General features: G+C 45.0%; 1 protein-coding gene across 8 annotated transcripts in view; it reads left to right on the top strand.

The window, feature by feature from the left end:
- arfgap1l.S (arf-GAP with Rho-GAP domain, ANK repeat and PH domain-containing protein 1-like S homeolog) overlaps positions 1-12242 on the top strand; it is a 92572-nt gene that overhangs the window by 38431 nt on the left and 41899 nt on the right. For all 8 annotated transcript variants that reach the window (XM_018250451.2, XM_041584662.1, XM_041584659.1 and 5 more), the window contains 4 exons: positions 339-934; positions 1293-1363; positions 1603-1709; positions 9583-9744. In XM_018250451.2, coding sequence (XP_018105940.1) covers positions 339-934; positions 1293-1363; positions 1603-1709; positions 9583-9744 — 936 coding nt within the window. The remainder of the gene's footprint in view (positions 1-338; positions 935-1292; positions 1364-1602; positions 1710-9582; positions 9745-12242) is intronic.

The following is a 12242-nucleotide window of genomic DNA, read 5'->3' as shown; positions in this document are numbered from 1 at the left end:
TATTTGCCTGAGTCTCCTCTGTACTTGGGCCTCATCTGAACTTCAATCTCAATTCCAGGTGGAATACACTTGATCCCATGGAGTCTGCATCACTTTGAACAGTTTCCCCAGGATATCCACTCATACAGTCAGTCAGCTATTATGTATATATTTCTAGCTTGTTAATATTTTTTGGACACATTGTTTACTTTGATCTTTTTCATTGTTAAAAATACACCTTTCCTTCTTGAGTTGGTGTCAATTATTCTTTCTCTAGCATGGTGTAGATTCAAATATATCAGGTTCAAGCAATGCACAATGCTGAGGTTTACCAGGTTCTACATTTTTCTCCCTCACAGTCCTCCTTCCGAAGCTAAAGGAAAAGCTATTGAAGAAATTCCAGACGTCTTTCCTATTATTGCCCCTAAACCCTTTCCCAAAGTTCCACCTAGAGATCTTCCTCCAAAACAAGTTGCACCAAGAGAGGTTCCACAACCACCCAGAGAGGTTCCACAACCACCCACAGAGGTTCCACAACCACCCACAGAGGTCCCACAACCACCCACAGAGGTCCCACAACCACCCACAGAGGTCCCACAACCACCCACAGAGGTCATAATTCCACCCAGAGAGGTCATAATTCCACCCAGAGAGGTCATAATTCCACCCAGAGAGGTCATACCACCGGTCAAAGAGGTACTGCCAAAAGATAACCCATCAGCACCCAGAGAGGTCATATTGCCACCTAGGGAGGTTGTACTACCAACCAGAGATGTTGAACTATCATGCAGAGATGTAATTCCACCAACCAGAGAAGTCATACCAATATCCAGAGAGGTTGTACCACAACCAACAGAGATCACGCCAGCACCAAGAGAGATTGTACCACCACCAAGAGACTTTGTGCTACCACACAGAGAGGTCACACAGGTACTGAGACCACCACCTAGAGAAGGTAAGTCAATCTTTGCCCTTATTAATACTTTATTCTATAACTGTAATGAATGTAGTGAACCAGGGAGACATGGCCTTAATAATAATAGAAATAATAATAATAATATGAACTGGAATATGAGAATAGGAGGCTGAGATAGGAGAACTTTAGCATAGAGTAACCCAGTTTGAGAGATGAGCTTCTTGGGGGTGAAGCTTAATTCTGCTATCCCTCCACCCATTACTTATATCTATAAGTAGACTTCACCATTCAGCATATGTATTTTCAATAAAGGAGCTGCCATGTCAGTTTAGTCTTGGTATAATAGATTTGGGGACAGTGAGCAGTGCATTTACTTTCATTTCTGTATTTTCCTCAGTGATTCCCACTCATCTGAAACCAGAGCCTGCCGAGAGGGATTTAGGGACGCTGTATGAAATGACTGGGGAGGTGAGATACTTCTCTAATCACTTACCCATTGTCAATATTGTATGTGAAAGCTTTTTAGTACTTATTGTGAGCCCAGAGAATTTCTTCTCTGTATTTGTATTTATACATATGGGTAGGAGCTGCCATACTGTCATGTATGTGCTCATAGGTTTTACCCTCCCTCTGTATAGTAGATGGGAGATTAGTAGAAGGTGTGTATGAAGGGCAATTATTGACATACCCTTATGTCTCCTATGTAGATTGATGGCGTTATCCTCACCGGGTTCTATAGTTTAAAGTCCAGCAACTTGGTGAGTGATGATGAGCAGATTGATGATGCGTCGGATTACGAGGATACTCCATCCATGTAAGTATCTTTTGGTATCCCGTGTGCAAGCACACACATGTGCCTCTGGTTGCTCCTGTCCTAGGCATGTAATGTATGTGGTGTATTCATAGTCACTATGCAGGGAGAGATTTCTTTGGTTCAGCTGGTTATTAATGATAACAAATGCAAAAGAAAGGTTTATTGTAAGCTGCCATTGTGGCTTTCTGATCCCTTCTACTGCTTGAGTCACAGACTGTCCCTCCCTCTGTAAGTTTCTAGTCCCACCCACTTCTTGAGTCACAGACTCTGTAAGTTTCGATCAGAGTGTTCTAGTCCCACCCACTGCTTGAGTCACAAACTGTCCCTCCCTCTGTATGTTGCCATCAGAGTGTTCTAGCCCCACCCACTGCTTGAGTCACAGACTCTGTAAGTTTTCATCAAAGTGTTCTAGCCCCACCCACTGCTAGAGTCACATACTCTGTAAGTTTCCATCAAATTTTTCTAGTCCCACCCACTGCTTGAGTCACAGACTGTCCCTGCCTCTGTAAGTTTCCATCAGAGTGTTCTAGTCCCACCCACTGCTTGAGTCACAAACTGTCCCTCCCTCTGTATGTTGCCATCAGAGTGTTCTAGCCCCACCCACTGCTTGAGTCACAGACTCTGTAAGTTTCCATCAGAGTTTTCTAGTCCCACCCACTGCTTGAGTCACAGACTGTCCCTCCCTCTATAAGCTGCCATCCGAGTGGTCTAGTCCCACCCACTGCTTGAGTCACAAACTGTCCCTCTCTCTGTAAGTTTCCATCAGAGTGTTCTAGTCCCACCCACTGATGGAGTCACGACTGTATGCTCCTCCCCCTGTAAACTTGGTTCCACCTATCCCTGAGTCTCTGGTGTTGTTTAATCACTGGGGTAGAAATACTTACTATGAACATGTGACAGGTGACTAAATGTGGCCTGAGCAGATCGGGGCCCAATTACTGGGGCTCCGTGGGGGGAAGGGACCTACTAACTTAGCAGTATGGAGCCCAGTGATTTTTGATAGTGGCCCTATTGCACTGTGTCAATATATACATTATATTTCATTTTTCTGGCCTCTAACCTTGAGTAACAGGCTGTCCCTCCCTCTGTATGTTTCCATCTGAGTGTTCTAGTCCCACCCACTGTTTGAGTCACTGACTCTATGCTCCTCCCCTGTAAACAAAGAGACCTACAACTTTAGTAGTATGGAGCCAGTGATTTCTGATTGCGTCCCTGTATAAGGTGCCAATATATAAATGATATTTGTTAGTCTGGCCTCTGACCCTGCATGTGAGTTCTCAGGGGTCTGGCTGGACTGGGTCGGCTGGAGAAGAGGAAGCTGATAGAGTTGCTAATTGTGATGGTCGGGGAAGAGGAACCTGATTGGCTTTTGTGCTTATTCCGATTGTTCTATTTATATAGAAACTTTAGCCGCAAACTGAGCCCAATGGGGAAATGAGGCACAAAGGCACCAATAGAGGAAGGAGCCTCCGTGGGCCGACATCTAATAGGGAAATATCCTCAATGTGCAGTTTATTGTATTAACCCCTTTAGAAATGAGACCTTTGCACCACTTGGAAGCAGTTTTTGATAAAATAAAGCAGAAATGAGGGATATGGGGTGTAAATGAGCTGAATGTCCCAGTAGGCAGATAAAGGCAGACTACGGCAGGACAGTACCATTGTATCCCCCGGGGAGGTGGGGGGGAAATTCACAAAAAGCTAAATAAACCAACATTGTAGGAAACAAACATTGTTTATTGATGTATCGGCGACATATTCAGCAGCGCATTGCAGCCTTGTCTATATTCACATCCGCCACTGCAGCAATGGAGCTTGCAATCGAATGCATTTATAAATGGGTCTATAAGCGCAGCAGCAGTGTCATTCGTACATATGAGCAGACGCTGGGAGTTGCGCTCCAACAATGTATATAGTGCAATGTACAGTTTTCTGCTAAGGGTCCCCTGGAAAATACCTTCTATCTTAAACCTAAAGCTGGCCCCAAGATGAATATTTTGCTCCGCTCTATATAAAGAAGCTGCTCGGCCTGGGGGTTGGCACTGAGCCCTCCAAGTTCATAATTGGTGCCAGTCACCTTTGGCCTTTGGTAACTGCTAGGGTTCAGGGAGAAGGATCACAACATGTTCCTTCCTCTGGGAACAGACTGGAGTCAGAGCTCAATGAGGAACTGGAGACTTTATCCCGATCCCTCAGGGAATTTGCATTCAGGAGCAGGTGGAGTATCAGGGGTCGTTGTCCCTTTCTGTGTGGGAATCACTGAATTCAGCCAAGGGAATCCCACTGACCAATACAGGGAGAGGACCCACCCACGGGCAATAGGTAAGGCTCCACCCACCCATGGGCAATAGGTAAGGATCCACCCACCCATGGGCAATAGGTAAGGATCCACCCACCCATGGGCAATAGGTAAGGATTCAGTCTGCACCAAGATTCATTTGCTTTTTTTTTTCCAGTTATTCATGACAATTTCCCATGGTGCTGTGCCATAGGGGGGGTAGTGTTTATATTCACAAGGCTAAATGCAAACACAGTTCTAGACACACAGAGAGAACTTTAGATCCATGAAATTACATGTGCTGTTTGTATGCAGGAGGCAGATGCAAACTTGCCCCTTCATAATATGCAGAAATTGTTTTTGGGTGGAGTTGCCCTTTAATGCATGACAGTTGGGAGCCACATGCAAGTTGCAGGTGAAAGTCGTTTGTAGTTTGCTTTGCACCTGTTTAGGTTGCTCATGTTGTTGTCTTTATGATTCCTTATGGCACAGGCCGCATGGGATATCAGCAAGTGAGACAGTTGCTCGGAGTTGTGGGTAAATGGCAGGAAGGCGACTTTCTTGCCGCAATTGCACAGAAATTACCCACAGTTGTTGCAGCAAATGTGTTCTGTCTATAATTGGGTGAGATGCTGAGCCAAAATAGTGCAATAAAAGGCAGTGGGGCTGGGGGTACTGTTGTCTGTAGATGAAAAATGAGAACCCGACACAAAGATGTATGAACCTGCACTTCCCTTGACATTACAATTCAATCTTTTTGGCTTTTATGCGCTCCCTGTCCTTAGGGTGCCAGACTTCCCCTTTAATCTTGCCCTGTCGGTGCCTTGTTGTTATATAGAGACCAACATTCCCAGGGGGCATATTCAGGAAACCAAACTGCCTATTTAGTGGGGTGGATGCGTTTTTCCAGCCCCCTGTGGACCTTCAGTTAATATGTTGTCTGTAGCCTGTTGTATAAATCCTGCCACCAGAGGGTGTTGTATATTGACTAAGATCAAGTGTAGTATCTGTTCTTACAGGATCAGTAAACCTTTAAAATAAATGAGGGGCTATTCTAAGCACTTTGTCAACTGACAACTTCCTTGACTACTTAGTGGTCAGACTGGTGGGAAACTGACCAGCAGGTGGCGCTGTTGTAACAAAATTCATTCAATCAACAGTATATGTATCCCTTAATATCTTGGAATTAAAACACAATAAATAATGAATGTACATTGCAAAAGTGCTTAGAATAGTCCCCTCATCAATTTTACATTCACTTGTTTAAAAGCTTTACTTATCCTTTATCAGTGGGGGAGGACATCCTAGCTAAAGGTGGCCATACACTATTAGATCTTAACCCTATATGCCCACTAACTGCTGGGCGATGTTGGGTGAATCCGAACGTTCGGCTGTAAATGACGCATCAACTAACCAATCAGGTCCTGGATTGCAGAAAAGATCAAACTTGACCAAACGATATGTGTCCGTTTTTTTGGCCTGATAAGGATCGGGAGAACCCGTCGGGAGCCCCCACACACGGGCAGAGAAGCTGCAGAATTGTCTAAAGGACCAATATCGGCAGCTTTGATCTGCCCGTGTGTGGCCACCCTTAGGGATGTTCAGTGATCAGCCCTTTACTGGTGAGGCACTTGATCTTGTAGCCAAAGGCCAGATAAATCATGAAGCTCAAGTCACTAGTGCCCCAGGCCTTGCAAACCTTAACTTACTACACGTGTTGTCCTTGTAGCATGGGTCGCTCATGACTTTTTCACTTGCTCTTATGCCCTGGGCCTTTTGGCTAGAGGCTACATTTTTTTAATTCTAGCCAATAGGTCAGGACTGTACATATTTATGGATTTTACCTATTTGTTCACTTTTTGGGCACTTACTTGGATCTGGTGCAAAACCTCTGGGGAAGCCCTGATCTCTGGAGGAGATGTGTGGCCTTTGGGCTCCTTCTCCCCTTGAGCCTGGTCCTGTTATCGGCACACACTGAGTTGGGACCTCTCCGGAGGTCCGTTTGTAGGGTGGAGACCGGGCAGGGGTGGGGCCGTGACATGACCGTGATATCAGGGGGCGTGGCTCTGACACTGATCGCCAAATGGCCGGTCACCATGTCAATCATGGGAAAGTTTTGACCCAGGCAGCCCTTCAAATTACCGTGCTGTCTGGGTCAAAACTGGACAGGTGGCAGCGCTAGCCATTGGTTCCAGATCTCTTCATGCTTTCGGGTTGGAGGACAATGGATAAAGGGGTTCCCCTAGTCTTGCAGTGAAGAGGATCTGAAGACCCTTGTCCTCCCTGTCTGTGCCTTTTGGTCGGGGATAAATGGTTCCCTTAGCCTTCAAGAAGACGGTTTAGAAGAATCTCTGGTGCCTTTTGGGCCTGATAACCTGGAGATTCGGGACTCAAGTCCAATTACACCCCTAGTACTGTGTGTGCGCACCGTTCTCAGTTTTCTGCTGCACAATTACAACATCCGCCGCAGCCTTGAGGAAGACTAAATACCCTCTCCTTCTCCCCATCCTCCTCCCATTGGTTTTATTTGGAAATAAAGCTTCAGGCAAATCAACTCCACTATCCCAACTCCCCCATCCACTCACCCCTTCCTCCATAAGCTTTATTGTTGTACAGAATTGTTTCTTGAAAAACAATTCCCTATATATATAATAAAATATATTTTTTCAATAAAAAAATCAGTTGACATGACTCAATAGGCCAGTTCTTTGTGGGTTGTTTAAAGGAAGGGGACACGATTCTAGGGATCATCTATAGAGCGCTTGCACCCCAACTCCGCTGAACGCTGGATGAAAAACCTGGCGCACCACTAGCACTTAGGCAGACAGTAAGGACAGGGCCCCTATACCCAGGGGAGAGGAACCCAGGACCCCGACTTGTACCCTGTGGTCATTCCATCCCCCTCTCCCCATCACTGCTACAAATAAATATTACCTTGTCTCTGACATAATGTCATTAGTTCCCTGTATTTCCTCCTCTTCTGACTGTACAGAAGGGCCCGGCACCTGAGGGGCCACAGGTACACAGTAGCTCCACCCCCTCATAGCTCCACCCCTCCTCTTCACGCACTTCCCTGTGTGAGCTCCAGGGCACAGATCACATGCCAGGCGGGGGGGGGGGGCATTCCTGGGCTAAAGGGGAACAAGGAAATGAGTATTCAGAGAAAATTCTAAAGATTTTTAAAAAAAAGCCCTCAGGTATTTAAAATGTTCCCTTGTAGACTTGAGTTCTGTAACTTGTTTATTTCCAGCGGCTGCCGGACTACATCTCCCAGCATTCCCTGACAACCGAAGGCTGCCGTTGGCTGCAGTGGTGGTGGGGGGGTTATGCAGTGTCAGCAAGATGTAGTTCTTCCTTTCTGAAGTTTTAGAATATTTGGGAATGTCACAGAATGTCAAACAAATATACACCTGGCACCCCCATATCAGAAGGTTTGGGCCCTAAAGGAATAAAGGGATGCAGCTTTTTTGCTACAAAAGCGTCAAATAGAAGAAATCCTAATGAAGAATCTATATTAATTGTGTCAAGGATGAAAGTGTAGGTTTAACCCTTCCCTGATAGGCATCTCTTTACTTGGCAGGCTGTCCCTCCTTGATTTAGATTGAAATTCTGTAATCAAGTCTACATTCCAGACTTCCCCTTTAAAGGTGGAGCTGGTCAAAACCCAATCCGACTCCCATGTGATCATTTCATTACACCTGATATGGCCCAGTGGGACTGAGCAGGTTTAGAACCTAAAGGGATTCTTTTGTACCTGAACACAATGTGTCTGTTATTCACAAATAGCCCAGTCTGACAAGAGATGTTATTTCTTGTGTTTGCCAAGGGGCCGTTCCTGCTGAATTGTGCTTAGTACAGGGAATACCTATGCTGCCATAGTTTTATGGGATCTCTCTGTACAGACTATGAGTAAACTTAGGGGACTGTTCCTGCTGAATTGTGCTTAGTACAGGGGAATACCTATACTGCCATAGTTTGATGGGATCTCTCTGTACAGACTATGAGCAAACTTAGGGACTGTTCCTGCTGAATTGTGCTTAGTACAGGGAATACCTATGCTGCCATAGTTTTATGGGATCTCTCTGTACAGACTATGAACAAACTTAGGGGACTGTTCCTGCTGAATTGTGCTTAGTACAGGGAATACCTATGCTGCCATAGTTTGATGGGATCTCTCTGTACAGACTATGAGCAAACTTAGGGACTGTTCCTGCTGAATTGTGCTTAGTACAGGGAATACCTATGCTGCCATAGTTTTATGGGATCTCTCTGTACAGACTATGAGCAAACTTAGGGACTGTTCCTGCTGAATTGTGCTTAGTACAGGGAATACCTATGTGCCATAGTTTTATGGGATCTCTCTGTACAGACTATGAGCAAACTTAGGGACTGTTCCTGCTGAATTGTGCTTAGTACAGGGGAATACCTATGCTGCCCTAGTTTTATGGGATCTCTCTGTACAGACTATGAGCAAACTTAGGGACTGTTCCTGCTGAATTGTGCTTAGTACAGGGAATACCTATGCTGCCATAGTTTTATGGGATCTCTCTGTACAGACTATGAGCAAACTTAGGGGCTGTTCCTGCTGAATTGTGCTTAGTACAGGGAATACCTATGCTGCCATAGTTTGATGGGATCTCTCTGTGCTGGTGACACTTGGTATCCCTTTAAATTGTCCCTAAACTGAAGTGCAGACAGTTGCAGGTGCCAAAGGGTTAATGATGCTGCCGGATGCCAGCGAGTAACTGGCCGGACAGGTTTCGGGTGGGTATGTGACATTTATTGTTCAGAGAGAGAAGAGTCTATGGGAGAGGCGCCATATGGATAGAGTTTTGGTAAGGAGGCCGGAGCACAGGTTGGGATTCTGGGATTGAGGCACATGCCTATGGGAGATGCTGGCGAATCCCTTATAATAACTAAGGCTGTTCTGTCTGGAGCTGGTTATGGATAGAATGGGATTGTGTGGTGTCTGTTGATCCAGCAAGAGCTTTTTCAGTATTTCCCAAGAGCAGTCAGGGGATGCTGGGAACTGTAGTTCAACTATTTCTACTAGAGTGCGGCTGTACCAGTTTGGTGCAGAATTAGGCCTGGTTGGGCCCGTGTCTCCCAAATACCTGGGCTCCTTATCTTTATTCCTCCCTTATGTTACCCTGTATGTGGCATTGTGTGTTCCCCCGGCATTGAGTATTTCCCATAGGTTCCCTTTTCATTGTCGGGGCATCAGCAGACCCTATAGGGGCCATCTTTACTAGTGGCATGCGTTAATTCTCTTCAGTAGAACCTATAAGCCGTCCGATACAACTCCCTGCACCCTACAGCAGGTTGCGCAACACTAATATGTTCCTTGTCCATTGATGGGACTAAAAATTCCTGTGGCAACAGCTAAATCATTTTGGACCCCCCTAAACTATAGGAATAAGGTATTTTACATAAACAGTTTTTGAAGCTGCTTTTCAGTTAGTGACCCTCTAGGGTCCCCAATATCCACAGGCCCCCGAGCTGCCCCAGGGTTTGTTTATAATTGATCAGTCAGACACAGTGTATGGGGTTCCACATGTTCTTACAGACCAACTCCATGTCTCCCTCTTTTCTTCAGTATTCGGAGTGACAGTGACATCAGCGCTTGCCAGTCCAGCAGTTCCCTTTCCTCGGGGGTCTCCAGCACCCACAGCTACAGCGGCAGTATGGACGATACCAACTCCACTCAGCACTCGGTGATTATCAAAACTGGGTGGTTGGACAAGAACCCGCCGCAAGGGTAAGTGAGAAAGTGTTTCCTTCTAAGCGACGCTGTTGTAATGAGTGTTACTGTGTGCCATAGTAATATCCTTATCATTTACAGTAGGGGGTACATTATCCCTTTTAATACATGAGTGATACTCAGAGTTCCCTGTATAACTCAGCCTGCAGCCTTGTGCCTTTATATGGTCACAGAACAACCCCTCAGTGACTTCTAATATCCTTATCATTTACAGTAGGGGGTACATTATCCCTTATAATACATGAGTGATACTCAGAGTTCCCTGTATAACTCAGCCTGCAGCCTTGTGCCTTTATATGGTCACAGAACAACCCCTCAGTGACTTCTAATATCCTTATCATTTACAGTAGGGGGTACATTATCCCTTATAATACATGAGTGATACTCAGAGTTCCCTGTATAACTCAGTCTGCAGCCTTGTGCCTTTATATGGTCACAGAACAACCCCTCAGTGACTTCTAATATCCTTATCATTTACAGTAGGGGGTACATTATCCCTTATAATACATGAGTGATACTCAGAGTTCCCTGTATAACTCAGCCTGCAGCCTTGTGTTTTTATATGGTCACAGAACAACCCCTCAGTGACTTCTAATATCCTTATCATTTACAGTAGGGGGTACATTATCTCTTATAATACATGAGTGATACTCAGAGTTCCCTGTATAACTCAGCCTGCAGCCTTGTGCCTTTATATGGTCACAGAACAACCCCTCAGTGACTTCTAATATCCTTATCATTTACAGTAGGGGGTACATTATCCCTTATAATACATGAGTGATACTCAGAGTTCCCTGTATAACTCAGCCTGTAGCCTTGTGCCTTTATATGGTCACAGAACAACCCCTCAGTGACTTCTAATATCCTTATCATTTACAGTAGGGGGTACATTATCCTTATAATACATGAGTGATACTCAGAGTTCCCTGTATAACTCAGCCTGCAGCCTTGTGCCTTTATATGGTCACAGAACAACCCCTCAGTGACTTCTAATATCCTTATCATTTACAGTAGGGGGTACATTATCCCTTATAATACATGAGTGATACTCAGAGTTCCCTGTATAACTCAGCCTGCAGCCTTGTGTCTTTATATGGTCACAGAACAACCCCTCAGTGACTTCTAATATCCTTATCATTTACAGTAGGGGGTACATTATCCCTTATAATACATGATTGATACTCAGAGTTCCCTGTATAACTCAGCCTGCAGCCTTGTGCCTTTATATGGTCACAGAACAACCCCTCAGGGACTTCTAATATCCTTATCATTTATAGTAGGGGGTACTCAGAGTTCCTTTTTTTCAAATATGTCAGAATCCAGAACTGAATCCAAATCCCAACTTGAATATGGAAATCAACATAATTCGGGGGGGGGGGGGTGCATGACATTTATGCAAATAAAAGCAAATGATAGAATCACAATAATAATGAAAACAGATCTAATCATGTTCCTTGGGGGCAATAGATTAGTGAAAGGATTAGAGGGCAATGGATGATTTGACCAGGATCTGTTGGGGGTCAGACAGGTGGAGCATTTGTATTGGGGCAATTCCAGGACAAGAGGGTAAATCCACCCAAATCGTTGAACCCTCGAAGCCCCTGGATACGACTCGCCCTGCAGGGCCTGGGCTGCGCCTCCCTTTCTCATTTGGTTTCTATTAGAGATTTTTCATCCCATTTGGGATCCCAGACGGGTCCCACCCCACAGTCCTGCTGATGGTGAGAAGAAACAGATGTATTTCACTTCTCTGGAAATCCCATTATCACCATCAGCTTCCAAAAACCATCATTCTTATAACTGAAAGTTTATTCTCTATATTTCCTTTTATCTCACGCAAGTTCCAAGTTCATCTCATCTGTTGTGTTTGTAACTCAAGGCAAAGTAAACGTGTGCAGGAATGTAGCTATAGGGGGGCTGAGCCTGGGGTTGCAGGAGGGCCCCAAAGCTGAAGGTTCCCAATAAGGTCACACAACCCCACTAAACATTCTGTTATTTCTAGGGATGCACCGAATCCACTATTTTGGATTCGGCCGAACCCCCGAATCCTTCGCAAAAGATTCAGCCGAATACCGAACTGAATCTGAATCCTAATTTGCATAAACAAATTAGGGTCGGGAAGGGGAAAACATTTTTTACTTCCATGATTTGTGACAAAAAGTCATTCGATTTCCCTCCCCACCTCTAATTTGCATATGCAAATTAGGATTCGGCCGAATCCTGCTGAAAAAGCCCGAATCCCGAACCGAATCCTGGATTCAGTGCATCCCTAGTTATTTCTTCTCCTTTTGAATCTCCCGAAAGCAGCCCACATTGTGCTGTTGGGTGTTAATTGTTGTGAGAGTTGTAGTAGCACAACAGCAGTAGACACTTCATATTCCTGCATCTCTTATTCCTACACTCCTTCTCCCTAAACCACCCCACATAGTTGCTGTTGTTTGGCTTTACACCATGTCCAGTGTCTTCTCATCCTATGGGCTATACTATGTTAATCT

The sequence above is a fragment of the Xenopus laevis genome, chromosome 2S (genome assembly GCF_017654675.1).
Source record: "Xenopus laevis strain J_2021 chromosome 2S, Xenopus_laevis_v10.1, whole genome shotgun sequence".
In the NCBI taxonomy this organism is placed as follows: Eukaryota; Metazoa; Chordata; class Amphibia; order Anura; family Pipidae; genus Xenopus; species Xenopus laevis.
The sequence above is the reverse complement of the archived record's forward strand: the minus strand, read 5'-3'. Positions and strand labels throughout refer to the sequence as shown.